The sequence below is a fragment of the Oncorhynchus clarkii genome, unplaced genomic scaffold (assembly GCF_045791955.1).
Source record: "Oncorhynchus clarkii lewisi isolate Uvic-CL-2024 unplaced genomic scaffold, UVic_Ocla_1.0 unplaced_contig_6055_pilon_pilon, whole genome shotgun sequence".
Lineage (NCBI taxonomy): Eukaryota > Metazoa > Chordata > Actinopteri > Salmoniformes > Salmonidae > Oncorhynchus > Oncorhynchus clarkii.
Window position 1 is genome coordinate 47,199 of NW_027260898.1, and position 15,916 is coordinate 63,114.

The following is a 15,916-nucleotide window of genomic DNA, read 5'->3' on the forward strand; positions in this document are numbered from 1 at the left end:
CGGTGGCAGTATTTATAGTAACAGTGGAGTGGCTGTGCGGTGGCAGTATTTATAGTAACAGTGGAGGGGCTGTGCGGTGGCAGTATTTATAGTAACAGTGGAGGGGCTGTGCGGTGGCAGTATTTATAGTAACAGTGGAGTGGCTGTGCGGTGGCAGTATTTATAGTAACAGTGGAGGGGCTGTGCGGTGGCAGTATTTATAGTAACAGTGGAGGGGCTGTGCGGTGGCAGTATTTATAGTAACAGCGGAAGGGCTGTGCAGTGGCAGTATTTATTCTGCAGTATTTATAGTAACAGTGGAGGGGCTGTGCTGTGGCAGTATTTATAGTAACAGTGGAGGGGCTGTGCGGTGGCAGTATTTATAGTAACAGTGGAGGGGCTGTGCGGTGGCAGTATTTATAGTAACAGTGGAAGGGCTGTGCGGTGGCAGTATTTATAGTAACAGTGGAAGGGCTGTGCTGTGGCAGTATTTATAGTAACAGTGGAAGGGCTGTGCTGTGGCAGTATGATTGGGATTTGATGTATGAGATATCCTCTCCACATGCAGGTGTTAAGTGTACCAGGAATGTAGGACTAGTGCACAGATCTAAGAGCTGAGGACGTAGCTGCCTGGCAGAGTGCTCATAAGAGACACACACTGAACACACATTCACATGAGTCTTACTTCTCCTTGCTGCTGAAGGTTTCCTATTTTGAAAGTTTTCTTCTGTAAAGTAGACACACACACACATTGCATACGCATTATATAACCCATAATATTGTTATATGATGTCACATGCTGTGTATTTCAACACATATACCCCACACCCCTCCATTTTCAGAACTACCGTGCTGATTTGGGACAGTTTGCAGGCATAATTCAACAAAGAGATACATGAACGTGCACTTTCTGCTTTTCCAGCATATTAAATGATTTAAAACACAAACACAATTAAGAGGTGAAGTTGAGGTGTGAAAAAGTGGATGGAGAGTAGAGAAGAGGAGGGGAGGAGAGGAGTAGTGGAGAGGAGAGGATGGAGAATGAGATTTGAGGGAAACATAAAAAGTGGCACATAGCTGACAGATAGGAGGATAGATGGGATATATAAAAAGGTGGATATTGAAAAGACAACAGAGAGAGAGAGAGAGAGAGAGAGAGAGAGAGACAGAGAGAGAGAGACAGAGACAGAGACAGAGAGAGAGACAGAGAGTGAGAGAGAGAGTGAGAGAGACAGAGAGAGAGAGAGACAGAGAGAGAGAGAGACAGAGAGAGAGAGAGAGAGACAGAGAGAGAGAGTGAGAGAGAGAGAGAGAGAGAGAGAGAGACAGAGAGAGAGAGAGACAGAGAGAGATAGAGTGTGAGAGAGAGAGAGAGAGAGAGAGAGAGAGAGAGAGAGAGACAGAGAGAGAGAGAAAGAGAGAGAGAGAGAGAGAGTGTGAGAGAGAGAGAGAGAGAGAGAGAGAGAGAGACAGAGAGAGAGAGAGAGACAGAGAGAGAGAGAGTGTGAGAGAGAGAGAGAGAGAGAGAGAGAGACAGAGAGAGAGAGAGTGTGAGAGAGAGAGAGAGAGAGAGAGAGACAGAGAGAGAGAGAGAGACAGAGAGAGAGAGAGAAATAGAGAGAGAGAGAGGGTGTGAGAGAGAGAGAGAGAGAGAGAGAGAGAGAGAGATAGAGACAGAGAGAGAGAGAGAGACAGAGAGAGAGAGAGAGAAAGAGATAGAGAGAGAGAGAGAGAGAGAGAGAGCAAAACAGAGGTGAGTAAAGCAAAGGAGCGCTAAAAGTAATTGAATGTGAATCCATATTGATTGGCCTACATAGAATAGGTTAGGACACTATACATGATGCTGTCTCTCCCTACATGGGGGAGTTTATGGAGTCAGATCTATTCAGCGTTGTTCAGTCATTCAGCTCTCTGTCTTCCCTCATCAATTATCTGTCTCTACTCACCTCTAACCTATCTAAGGAGATATCCTGACGGGAGTCATTCACTAGAGCAAAGGTATAGGAGTTGTATGGGATTAGACTAGTCTCAACACAGACCTTTAAGGACCAGGATGTTAACATGTCAGAAGATGTATAAGTGATAAATACCTAAGATATTAGGAAAATCATTACTGAATCGTATTTGTTCTAGTCTCAGACAAAATGAAACTATAGCTCTGCATACCAGTTGAGGATGTCTTTATTCATTCAAAGCAGACACCAACTAAAAGCAGACACCAACTAAAAGCAGACACCAACTAAAAGCAGACACCAACTAAAAGCAGACACCAAGTAAAAGCAGACACCAACTAAAAGCAGACACCAACTAAATGCAGACACCAACTAAATGCAGACACCAACTAAAAGCAGACACCAACTAAAAGCAGACACCAACTAAAAGCAGACACCAACAAAAAGCAGACACCAACTAAATGCAGACACCAACTAAATGCAGACACCAACTAAAAGCAGACACCAACTAAAAGCAGACACCAACTAAAAGCAGACACCAACTAAATGCAGACACCAACTAAAAGCAGACACCAACTAAATGCGGACGCAGACTTTTTTTAAATCTGGTCTTTTCTTATCTGTTCAAAAGCCTCCCAACGGCTCTATACCTCCGGTGAAAACACCTGATTCAGCCACTAGTACCGTAGGGAGCTGTCAAGCCCACCGCAAATAACTGTCAAATAACCCCATCCTACTCAATGACAGCTCTGTCCAGGGTACTATGCCCCAGTGGCACCCTATTCCATATATAGTACACTACTTTTGACCAGGACCCATAGGGCTCTGGTTGACAGTAGTGCACTAGGAAGGAAACAGGGTGAAATTTGCAACGCACCCCAGCTCTCTGCTCTGTTCTTCAACTAGTCTTTTACTGTCTGTCCATTTGTGTCTCTGACTATGAGTCAGTTGTGTAATCCCTGGTCCCTAGTTACAGGTGTTTCATTACAGCCAGCACATAACACCAGGCTGGTTAGACTGTCTGAAACCTGCCTGCTCATCACACACACAGCTCTGGTCCAGTCCCAGTGGGATGACATCACAACGTGTAGTTAGCTGATGGAGCTGTTCTTGGACTTCAAAAGCCATCATGCTGACAAAGATAAGAGGCAGTCACATGTTCTGCCAGCCTGGTGTCAGTTTCAGATCTGTTGCCAACTCCTCTTACTAACGTGTACTGTACTGCATGAGTTGGAGCAGTTGGCTATGGCATGTGTAGCATTAGGACCAGCCCAGGCTAGTGTGTTTTGGAGTCCAGGCTCAGAAACCCTCAATTGTGTTATTGTGAGGGGCAGAGCTGGGGGTGTTATGTGGTCTCCTGTTCCCTGCGTAAAGGCCCGGAGCAGAGCAGCATCTCCCTTTAATATTTCACATCCCTCGTCTGCTCCTCAGTCCCCTACAGCTACACCCACTACCTTTATTAATTCATCAGCCTCTCCACTACACTGACACATAATGGTCCCCACTAGAGCTGCCTGCCAGGGAGGGAGGGGGGAGGGAGGCAGGGGGTGGTCAGGCGGGTGGTCAGGCAGGCGGGAGAACTTGCCTCTATGTGTGATGTCATCACTCTGCTTCCAGACCAACAGGCAGGCGAGGGGGAGCTGCAGCTGGTATTAGTCAGCTCCTGGAATAGGCAGCAGAGAGAGAGAGCTGCCTGGCTGCCTGTCTGTGTGTGATGTCATCACTCTGCTTCCAGACCAACAGGCAGGCGAAGGGGAGCTGCAGCTGGTATTAGTCAGCTCCTGGAATAGGCAGCAGAGAGAGAGAGCTGCCTGGCTGCCTGTCTGTGTGTGATGTCATCACTCTGCTTCCAGACCAACAGGCAGGCGAAGGGGAGCTGCAGCTGGTATTAGTCAGCTCCTGGAATAGGCAGCAGAGAGAGAGAGCTGCCTGGCTGCCTGTCTGTGTGTGATGTCATCACTCTGCTTCCAGACCAACAGGCAGGCGAGGGGGAGCTGCAGCTGGTATTAGTCAGCTCCTGGAATAGGCAGCAGAGAGAGAGAGCTGCCTGGCTGCCTGTCTGTGTGTGATGTCATCACTCTGCTTCCAGACCAACAGGCAGGCGAGGGGGAGCTGCAGCTGGTATTAGTCAGCTCCTGGAATAGGCAGCAGAGAGAGAGAGCTGCCTGGCTGCCTGTCTGTGTGTGATGTCATCACTCTGCTTCCAGACCAACAGGCAGGCGAAGGGGAGCTGCAGCTGGTATTAGTCAGCTCCTGGAATAGGCAGCAGAGAGAGAGAGCTGCCTGGCTGCCTGTCTGTGTGTGATGTCATCACTCTGCTTCCAGACCAACAGGCAGGCGAAGGGGAGCTGCAGCTGGTATTAGTCAGCTCCTGGAATAGGCAGCAGAGAGAGAGAGCTGCCTGGCTGCCTGTCTGTGTGTGATGTCATCACTCTGCTTCCAGACCAACAGGCAGGCGAAGGGGAGCTGCAGCTGGTATTAGTCAGCTCCTGGAATAGGCAGCAGAGAGAGAGAGCTGCCTGGCTGCCTGTCTGTGTGTGATGTCATCACTCTGCTTCCAGACCAACAGGCAGGCGAAGGGGAGCTGCAGCTGGTATTAGTCAGCTCCTGGAATAGGCAGCAGAGAGAGAGAGCTGCCTGGCTGCCTGTCTGTGTGTGATGTCATCACTCTGCTTCCAGACCAACAGGCAGGCGAGGGGGAGCTGCAGCTGGTATTAGTCAGCTCCTGGAATAGGCAGCAGAGAGAGAGAGCTGCCTGGCTGCCTGTCTGTGTGTGATGTCATCACTCTGCTTCCAGACCAACAGGCAGGCGAGGGGGAGCTGCAGCTGGTATTAGTCAGCTCCTGGAATAGGCAGCAGAGAGAGAGAGCTGCCTGGCTGCCTGTCTGTGTGTGATGTCATCACTCTGCTTCCAGACCAACAGGCAGGCGAGGGGGAGCTGCAGCTGGTATTAGTCAGCTCCTGGAATAGGCAGCAGAGAGAGAGAGCTGCCTGGCTGCCTGTCTGTGAATGAGGTCATCACTCTGAGCCTGTTCACACTGTTTCCTGTGACATCTTTAGATTGAATGTGGGGGTAACAGGCAGAATGTACAGTAGTACTGTAGTAGTCCACCTGACTAACTAAATGAACTAGGAGGTCAGTTTTGAGCCTCAGGAGGTACAGATTGTGGTTTCCTCTCTCTCTTCATCCACCCATCAGTTGTGTACTGTAGGGGTGTTCACTATTGTTTTATGGATTTCCCAAAGCGCTGAATTGCTGAATCCTTTCATTGTGTTCTGCTACTGTTGCCTGACAGAGATATTATGCTTGGAGGGAGAGATGAAATTTATGAATATTCACCTTCCCTCCTTCTAACATAACTGTGTGGGAGGGAGTGTTTGGTCATTGTTTTTTGATCACTGTCTGTAGGGAGAGTGTGTGATCACTGTCTGTAGGGATATTGTGTGATCACTGTCTGTAGGGAGAGTGTGTGATCACTGTCTGTAGGGAGAGTGTGTGATCACTGTCTGTAGGGATATTGTGTGATCACTGTCTGTAGGTAGAGTGTGTGATTGCTGTCTGTAGGGAGAGTGTGTGATTGCTGTCTGTAGGGAGAGTGTGTGATTGCTGTCTGTAGGAAGAGTGTGTGATCACTGTCTGTAGGGAGAGTGTGTGATTGCTGTCTGTAGGGAGAGTGTGTGATTGCTGTCTGTAGGAAGAGTGTGTGATCACTGTCTGTAGGGAGAGTGTGTGATTGCTGTCTGTAGGGAGAGTGTGTGATTGCTGTCTGTAGGAAGAGTGTGTGATTGCTGTCTGTAGGGAGAGTGTGTGATTGCTGTCTGTAGGGAGAGTGTGTGATTGCTGTCTGTAGGTAGAGTGTGTGATCACTGTCTGTAGGGAGAGTGTGTGATTGCTGTCTGTAGGGAGAGTGTGTGATTGCTGTCTGTAGGAAGAGTGTGTGATTGCTGTCTGTAGGGAGAGTGTGTGATTGCTGTCTGTAGGGAGAGTGTGTGATTGCTGTCTGTAGGAAGAGTGTGCGACCTAACCAACATAATAAAGAAAACAAAGATAACTAAGGTCAGGGCGTGACAGAGAGTGTGTGATCGCTGTCTGTAGGGAGAGTGTGTGATCACTGTCTGGGAAAAGAACAGCATTACCTAACCTCACTCTTCTGTGGGCGGGGCCTCCTGGGTGACAGTTTGATGACATGTAGCAGAAGGCCGGAGGTCAGAACTGACAGAGAAGGATTATATTAGCTCCCAATTAGCCCTTACTCATGCTGGAACTGTATCAGAAAGGTCAAAGTTTACACATATGGTTGGCTGTGTGTGTGTGTGTGTGTGTGTGTGTGTTAGAGAGGGAGGGGCTAGAGAGGGAGGGAGAGAAATGGTCCGCTCTAGTTTAGTGGCCTGAAAGTGGGGCGATCTGTTCCTTGGAAGTTTCCCAGTGAAGTTTCCTGGGGACCGAGACACTGAAAATATCTATCTATATACACTCTTTGTCCTACATACAGTAAAAGAGAGGCTGAAAGAGAGAGAGAGAGAGAGAGACAGAGAGAGGTGTAGCAAGAGAGATTGATTGGGGAAGGTAAATGACACCACAGACAATGATGGTGGGACATTACAGACCAGATGACATGGCTTTGGATCCACATTGGCTGTGGATGTAAAGAACTTTGATCACTTGTAAGCACTATATCAATCTAATCTGTTAACGGAAGTGTGACCCATGTTATGATCCTGGCTCACAGAACAACTGTGAACCGTTGCTGGACCACTAAGGACCACACAGAATCTGACTTATCTCACTGACACTACCTCTCAGCAGGAGATGGACTGTGGGTGAGGATAAAGAGGGTCAATCAACCCCACTGATCAGCAGGAAGTCCAGTCAGTCTGACTCTGTCTCCCTGGAGTACTGTCAAAGGCACGACGTGACCCTTAACTAAATTGCAGCTTTCCAAGGAGAGTGCTGAAGGAGAAGTCTTTGTTGAGAGGAGATACGCAGTGGGAGAGATCTCTGTCGCTTATAGGAAATATCTAATCTATGTATCTCTCTGTTCCATCTCTTCTCTACAGGGCACATTCATTAAGGCCTATTATGTGTGACTCATCATGACTTCTCTCTTCAAACTAAATGAACACATTCTCCTTGCATTTCTCCACTTAACCGCTCACTTTTCTCCTTTGGTGTCCGCCTCCCTCAACCCTTTTAGTTTTCCCTCTCACCCCAGTCCACCTCCTGCGGTCTCTTCTCCTCCTGCTCCCTGTTCTGCCTTCTTCACGCTCCTTTCCACTTCAACAGTCTGTCTCAGCTTCCTTTCTCAGTATTTTTCTCTCAGCCCTCTCTCCTCCCCAATATCTCCCTGTTCCTCTCTGTCTCTCCCATCCTCTCTGTCTCTCCCATCCTCTCTGTCTCTCCCATCTTCTCTGTCCTCCCTCCTCTGCCTTGTTCCCCTCTCCGTCTCTCTAATCAGATCTGCTGTGTTCCTTTCCTCCTTCTATCTGCTTTTCTACTATGATCTCTCTCTCTCCTGGCTCCCAGTCCTTCTCCTTGTTCCAAATCCTCAGCTCTCTATTGAAACTAATCCTCTGTATTTCTCTACCCCCAACCCTGGAGCTTCTCTCTCTCTCTTTCCCCTCTCTCTCCATCTCTTTATCCATTCAACTCCCCCGCTCCATAGTGTCCTATTGCCTCCTCCCTATCTGCTCCCTTCTTCTATCTTCTCCTCCCTATCTCTGATTACTCAGCACTATGCTAAATATATTTTTGGATCATATTTGATATTTTCTACCATTCCCAGTTAGGCAGCTTTCTGACAGGCTTCCGACCTAGATGCCATCTCCGTGTCCTTCCACCAGCCCCCCCAATATCTTTCTCTCTCTCTCTCTCTCTCTCTCTCTCTTTCTCTCTCTCTCTCTCTCTCTCTCTCTCGCTCTGTTTCTTTCTTTCTTTCTCTCTCCGTCTCTCTCTCTCTCTCTTTCTGCCCTTCCCGATGTGTCTGTCTCTGTCTAAAACCTGCTCTCTTCCCCTCTCTCTCTCCTGTGTCTCTGTCTAAAACCTGCTCTCTTCCCCTCTCTCTCTCCTGTGTCTCTGTACCCCCTTCTCTTTGTCTTCCGCCCTCATTTTTGCTCTCTCTCTCTTTCTGTGTCTCTCTGTCGTCTCTGCTACCTGACAGTGTCACTGTATGGTGGTGTCCAGGTGTGCTGTAACACTACTGTGGCCTGTCAGCTCAGCTGCACTGTGCTCTTCATTAGTGAGGAGGCTGAGATGCATGAATATGACACAGGTTAAAGATCCATGAGAAATATTATATCTGTGTTTCTCATTTGCTTTGTTTTGGTACAATGTGTCACCATCTCTCACACTAAAATCTTCCTTCTCTCCCACCCTGTGGTTTCTCATTTTCTCATATTGTCTTCTCCTCTCCTCTCATTCTCTCTGACGACAGCTAGTGGTATTTGCTGTCACTCACTGTCCTCTGAGAACAGCCCTGGGAGCTGTTGTCAAACACAGCTTTTCTCACAGTGGCCCCTCTCTTCCCTGTGTCTTTCAACCATCTTACACACACACACACACACACACACACACACACACACACACACACACACACACACACACACACACACACACACACACACACACACACACACACACACATGTTCAATTTACAGTTCATTACTCTCCTATGCTTGGGTGCATTCAAAGTGAAATAGCTCGAACACAATGAGCGACAGGATATTGGATGTTTTCAAAATGAACGTTTAAATGAGCACCCAGAGATAAAACATCACAATTTAGGCAGTTTTATTGGCAGTGCTATCTCTCTTTTTGCCTTTGTTTCTGGGTATTCATTGTTGATATAGTTGTGTTGTATTGTAACGGATGTGGGTGTGTGCTATGTGGTAGATGTCAGGAGGGCAGGGTCAGTTTCAGAATTTGGGTTCGTCCTCTTCAGCTGGTGTGAATTGTGTTGTGTGGCCACTTGAACATGCTGTTTTAGCTGTGGGGAGCTGTCCTGTATGGAGTGGTGCTGAAACTCACAGAGCGCAATGCTGCCTAGTATCCACTAGGGACTGACCTGAACACTCTCCAGCTTGTAGTGCACTGTCTGCAGTCCGAGGTGCATCACAGACGCTCTGAAATTGTTCTCTCCACTCTGAGAGGTGAGGTTGAAGACTGTTTCATGCTACTGTGAAGTGTTATAGTCTAGTCTAGTCAAATGTGTGAGTGTGTAGAGGTAGTCTACAGTGTGTATTGTATTGTTTGCAGTAGTAGTGTAATGTTTGTAGTTTCAGTGGTGCTCTTGACAGTATAACAGTCATTGTGGTCAGTCTATAGATGTAGTATTTATCAAGGCACTGGCTACCAGGGCAGTATTATGTATGTCTACTATTTATAGAGCAGAGGTGGAAGATCTATTGCATAGATATTTATATGGGAGGTGTTGAAGAATACATTGTGATGAAATGGCAGCGCATGGTGACAGTGAAAAGGCAGAATGAAAGGAGTCAGTCTGTTCCCATAGTGACCAGAGTCAGGACATGAAACAGTGTAGGAACCCCGACAGACACTGGGGCTGCTGGTTGAGTTTTTAGGATTGTCCTTGGAACTCTCTCTCTCTCTCTCTCTCTCTCTCTCTCTCTCTCTCTCTGTCTCTCTTTCTCTCTCTCTCTCTGTCTCTCTCTGTCTCTCTCTCTCTGTCTCTCTCTCTCTCTCTCTCTCTCTCTCTCTCTCTCTCTCTCTCTCTCTCTGTCTCTCTCTCTCTCTCTCTCTCTCTCTCTCTCTCTCTTGACCTTTCATGGTTCTCCTCTTCTCCTTTCTCCTCCTCAGTGAGTCTTGGGGAATGATGCCGCTGCCGTTTGTGCCACTCTCCCTGTCGCCATGACAATGCCGCTCAGCCCCCTCTCCAGTGACGAGGAGCAGCAAAGGATGCTGGGAAACAATAGACATCTATATCCTGGGGCAGAGGACGAGGAAGAGGAGGAGGAAGATGAAGAAGAGGAGGGTGAGGAAGATGACCGTGATGCAGAGGGAGAAGATGGGGAGAATGGAGAGCTGGAGGGAGAAGAGGAAGAAGAGGAAGTGGAGGAAGTCAGGCGAGGAGGGGGCATGTCGCGAGGAGGCAGGGATGAGGGGCACAGGCAATTAGGCAAAATGACTGGACGACCCACAGGAGACAGACAGATACGACCCGGCAACATTGGGCACACAGTAAACCCTTATTCGTCCAACCATGGACCCACCCATCAACAGCCAGCCAATCAGCAGCAGCAGCAGAAGAGGCTGAGAGAGCATAGCTCCAGCAGGGCGCCGTCAGAGGACGCCCACATCGCCATGATGGTGTTCCGCATCGGCATCCCCGACATCAAACAGACGGTCAGTGACATCACACCTATTGTACCACCCCTACAGATGTAGGATCTTAATTTGAGTCAGTTTGCTACAGCAGGAAAATAATCCTGCAGCAACAGGAAATGTGAATTATTATGTGGATCATAATTAATGAACATTTTTGGAAGGGTTGATACATTTTAAGGGAAAATCAAGTCTGAAATGTCAAAGTGGAAATTACAAACTTTAGAAGCCTTGTTAAAACTCAAATACACAATAAGTTAGCATTTTCTGCCTCGCAGGAGAATTCTCAGCAACAAACGAGTGATCAAATTAAGATCCTACATTTGTATAGCAACCACTGGCATCAATAAATACAAACATTATGACCACTGACAGTCAGTACCACACCCTATAACCAATCTTCAGGACCACCCCCATTCACACTTCCATCAAACAGACAGTCACTACTTCTCCCCCATACAACCACTGACATCAATAAACACAAACATTATGACCACTGACAGTCAGTACCACACCCTATAACCAACCTTCAGGACCACCCCCATTCACACTTCCATCAAACAGACAGTCACTACTTCTCCCCCATACAACCACTGACGCCCAGTTCAACTGTTGGTGAGTATGCTGGGGGTTTACATCTTGAACTCTTCACAGTAGTTGCTTGACTTCTGACCTGTTCTTGTGTCTCTCGGTGTTTGGGAACGTACATATTTTGTCTTTTTTCTCAATGTCTCGACAATTCGAATCTGCAAAGCTAGGCAGACATTCTCCCAGAGTACTTCTTCAGATCCACTAAGACATAAGGGCGAAGTGTGTTCACACACACACACACACACACACACACACGTGCGCGTACACACACAGCGCCTCAGCAGCAGAAACACACGGTTTGATCCTGTCAGCACAGTGACTGAACTGAGAGAGAGTTTCAAGGTGACCTAGCTGTTTTACAGAATAGAAATACAGAGACAGAGTGAGAGAAAAAGAGACCAAGAGAGACAGAGAGACAGACAGAGACAAATAGATAGAGAGAGACAGACAGAGAGAGAGACAGCCAGGGAGAGACAGACAGAGAGAGACAGAGACAGACAGAGAGAGATAGAGAGAGACAGAGACAGACAGATACAGACAGAGAGAGAAAGAGAGAGACAGACAGAGAGAGAGACAGCCAGGGAGAGACAGACAGAGAGAGACAGAGACAGACAGATACAGACAGAGAGAGATAGAGAGAGAGAGAGACAGCCAGGGAGAGACAGACAGAGAGAGACAGAGAGAGACCGAGAGAGAGAGACAGAGAGAGGGTGCTTCTGTCACCAACCAAGGAGGGCCTACAGCAGCACCTAGATATTCTGCACAGATTCTGCCAGACCTGGGCCCTGACAGTAAATCTCAGTAAGACCAAAATAATGGTGTTCCAAAAAAGTCCAGTCGCCAGGACCACAACTACAAATTCCATCTAGACACTGTTGCCCTAGAGCACACAAAAAAACGATACATACCTTAGCCTAAACATCAGCGCCACAGGTAACTTCCACAAAGCTGTGAACGATCTGAGACAAGGCAAGAAGGGCATTCTATGCCATCAAAAGGGACATAAATTTCAACATACCAATTAGGATCTGGCTAAAAATACTTGAATCAGTCATAGAGCCCATTACCCTTTATGGTTGTGAGGTCTGGGGTCCGCTCACCAACCAAGACTTCACAAAATGGGACAAACACCAAATTGAAACTCTGCATGCAGAATTCTGCAAAAATATCCTCCGTGTACAACGTAGAACACCAAATAATGCATGCAGAGCAGAATTAGTCCGATACCCACTAATTATCAAAATCCAGAAAAGAGTCGTTAAATTCTACAACCACCTAAAAGGAAGCGACTCCAAAACCTTCCATAACAAAGCCATCACCTACAGAGAGATGAACCTGGAGAAGAGTCCCCTAAGCAAGCTGGTCCTGGGGCTCTGTTCACAAACATAAACACACCCCACAGAGCTCCAGGACAACAACACAATTAGACCCAACCAAATCATGAGAAAACAAAAATATAATTATTTGACACATTGGAAAGAATTAACAAAAAAAACAGAGCAAACTAGAATGCTATTTGGCCCTAAACATAGAGTACACAGTGGCATATAATATATATAATATATATAATATGACATTTGTAATGTCTTTATTGTTTTGAAACTTCTGTATGTGTAATGTTTACTGTTAATTTTTATTGTTTATTTCACTTTTGTATATTATCTACCTCACTTGCTTTGGCAATGTTAACACATGTTTCCCATGCTAATAAAGCCCCTTGAATTGAATTGAATTGAGAGACAGAGAGAGAGAGAGAGAGACAGAGAGAGACAGAGAGAGAGAGAGAGAGAGAGAGAGAGAGAGAGAGAGAGACAGAAAGAGAGAGAGAGAAGAACACCCTCTGGCTTACTGTCACTAATAAGGAGGTTTAAAATTGTAGCCCACCGCTAGAACCCTGGTCTGAACCATGATACCCTCATATCCCCCACAGAGCAGAGCATGGTGGAATAGACAAGTTGTAGGTGAGACCAATCCACAGTCAGGTTTTCTTCAGAATGTGATAGCTAGTATGGGACATCTCTGGGTCAATCTCCCCCCACCTAGACAAACAGAAACCAGTGACATGTCAATCTCCCCCACCTAGACAAACAGAAACCAGTGACATGTCAATCTCCCCACCTAGACAAACAGAAACCAGTGAAATGTAAATCTCCCCCACCTAGACAAACAGAAACCAGTGACATGTCAATCTCCCCCACCTAGACAAAGAGAAACCAGTGAAATGTCAATCTCCCCCACCTAGACAAACAGAAACCAGTGAAATGTCAATCTCCCCCACCTAGACAAACAGAAACCAGTGAAATGTCAATCTCCCCCACCTAGACAAACAGAAACCAGTGAAATGTCAATCTCCCCCACCTAGACAAACAGAAACCAGTGAAATGTCAATCTCCCCCACCTAGACAAACAGAAACCAGTGACATGCCAATCTCTCCTCACCTAGACAAACAGAAACCAGTGACATGTCAATCTCTCCCCACCTAGACAAACAGAAACCAGTGAAATTTCAATCCAGGATGCTCTGTCTCTCTGTCTCTCTCTCTCTCTCGCTCTCTCTCTCTCTGTCTCTCTCTCTCTCAGATGAGTATCAGGACCTAATGGATCATGAATCATTTGATTGTGCTGTAAATTGAATTACTAAGAGCAGAGAGATTGGGGACGGTGGTGTGTGTGTGTGTGTGTGTGTGTGTGTGTGTGTGTGTGTGTGTGTGTGTGTGTGCGTGCGCATGTGCGTGCGTGTGCGTGTGTGTGAGAGAGAGAGAGAGAGAGAGAGAGAGAAGTGTAGAGTGTGGTGATATACATGCTACATGAAAGCCGATGCTCTTTTTACTCAACCACACACCACCACTTTACAAACAAGGGAACTCCAAATGTGAACATATGTGATTTTTTGACAGTATCCCCTATCCCCCTATGTATCTTGTTTGACATGTGTGTGAGTGTATTACAGTCGGGAAAGTATTCAGACCGCTTGACTTGTTCCACATTTTGTTACGTTACAGCCTTATTCAAAAATGTATTTGCATTTTTATTTATTTATTGTTAAATAGTCATCAATCTACACACAATACCCCATAATGACAAAGCAAAAACAGGTTTTTATACATTTTTGCAAATGTATAAAAAGTAAAGTGGAAATCTCACATTTACACAAGTATTCAGACCCTTTACTCAGTACTTTGTTGAAGCACCCTTGGCAGCAATTACATCCTCTTGTCTTCTTGGTTATGATGCTACAAGCTTGGCACACTTGTATTTGGGGAGTTTCTCCCATTCTTCTCTGCAGATCCTCTCAAGCTCTGACAGGTTGGATGGGGAGCTTTACTGCACAGCTATTTTCAGGTCTCTCCAGAGATGTTCAATCGGGTTCAAGTCCGGGCTCTGGCTGGGCCACTCAAGGACATTCAGAGACTTGTCCCGAAGCCACTCCTGCGTTGTCTTGGCTGTGTGCTCAGGGTCATTGTCCTGTTGGAAGGTGAACCTTTGCCCCCAGTCTGAGGTACTGAGTGCTCTGCAGCAGGTTTTCATCAAGGATCTCTCTGTACTTTGCTCTGTTCATCTTTCCCTCAATCCTGACCACCTCCCTGACCAAGGCCCTTCTCCCCCAATTGCACAGTTTGCCCTGGCAGCCAGCTCTAGGAACAGTCATGGTGGTTCCAAACTTCTTCCATTTAAGAATGATAGAGGCCACTGTGTTCTTGAAGACATTCAATGCTGCACACATTTTTTGGTACCCTTACCCAGATCTGTGGGCCCACACAATCCTGTCTCGGAGCTCTACGGACAATTCCTTCGACCTCATGTCTTGGTTTTTGCTCTGACATGCATTGTCAACTGTGGGACCTTATATAGACAGGTGTGTGCCTTTCCAAATCATGTCCAATCAATTGAATTTACCACAGGTGGACTCCAATCAAGTTGAAGAAACATCTCAAGGATGATCAATGGAAAATGTTGAGTCTCATAGCAAAGGGTCTGAATACTTATATAAATAAGGTATTTCTGTTTTGTTGTATTTAATTAATTTTAGAATAAGGCTGTAATGTAACAAAATGTGGAAAATGGGAAGGGGTCTCAATACTTTCTGAATGCACTGTATGTGTCTGTGTGCTGATTTGAATGTGTTTTGATGACTATACGAGTGTGTAGTACTGTGTATTACTGTATTCTGTGGATCTCCTGCTGTTACTTGTTCCCTCGCTCCGCTGTGTGTGCGAACAGTGAGAAGCATGCTGGGGAATTGGTTACCCAAGATCCTTTCTCTGTGTCTTATGGAAGGAACATGTACAGTATTTTGACATGATCTAAGATAACCAATACTACAATTAGTGCTGCCACGTTATGGTCAGTGACACCACATGACTTCCAGATGTTTCTGAGGAGTAGGGCAATATCCTGTCCTCTATTTCTCCTCTCTCCTGACGTCCCTCCATCTCATATCGTCCTTCTCTCCTTTTGTCTTTCACACCGTCCCTTCACCCTCCTTACCTCACTTCTTCCCATCTCTCTCTTCTCTCTCTCTCTCTTCTCTCTCTCTCTTCTCCTCTCTCCTATCTCCTTCTCTCCTGTGCAGTGGGATAATATGTTTGTATAATCTCAGTGTATTAGGCCTGTTCTACATGTCAGCTAATTCGCCCTCAATAAACTCTAATTGCTGGTTAATTGTATTGTAATGAGATCATGGAGAGACGGACAGCAGCTCATAAACACAAATGTTAAGAATTGAGGATTTCCACAACTGGCTAAGAAGTGCCCACATACCCCCTGATATATATTTACCTACACATACAGTATATAGTACATCTATACATAGTCATCTTACCTGCTGTATAAACATAGTATCATCCCATTGACATACATTTAGAGTAGACCAACAACTGTAAGCCTTGTAAGGACCTTCTCAGTGCTCAGCCAGAGGTGAAGAGGGGCCCAGATAAGAGAGGCAGAGCCAGATAAGAGGGTGAAGAGAGGAGAGGAGAGGACAGGGGATGGAAGGAGGGAGGGAAACGGGGCTGAAAGGAATGTGGAAAGGAAGACTGTGTGACTGTGAGGTAGC

General features: G+C 46.5%; 1 protein-coding gene across 1 annotated transcript in view; it reads left to right on the forward strand.

Moving 5' to 3' along the window:
* Window positions 1-9,795: 9,795 nt before the first annotated feature.
* Window positions 9,796-15,916, forward strand: part of LOC139402150 (SH3 and multiple ankyrin repeat domains protein 1-like) — a 49,936-nt gene continuing 43,815 nt past the window's right edge. Inside the window, exon 1 of the mRNA XM_071146233.1 lies at window positions 9,796-10,290. Within this exon, the coding sequence (XP_071002334.1) occupies window positions 9,796-10,290 (495 nt within the window). The remainder of the gene's footprint in view (window positions 10,291-15,916) is intronic.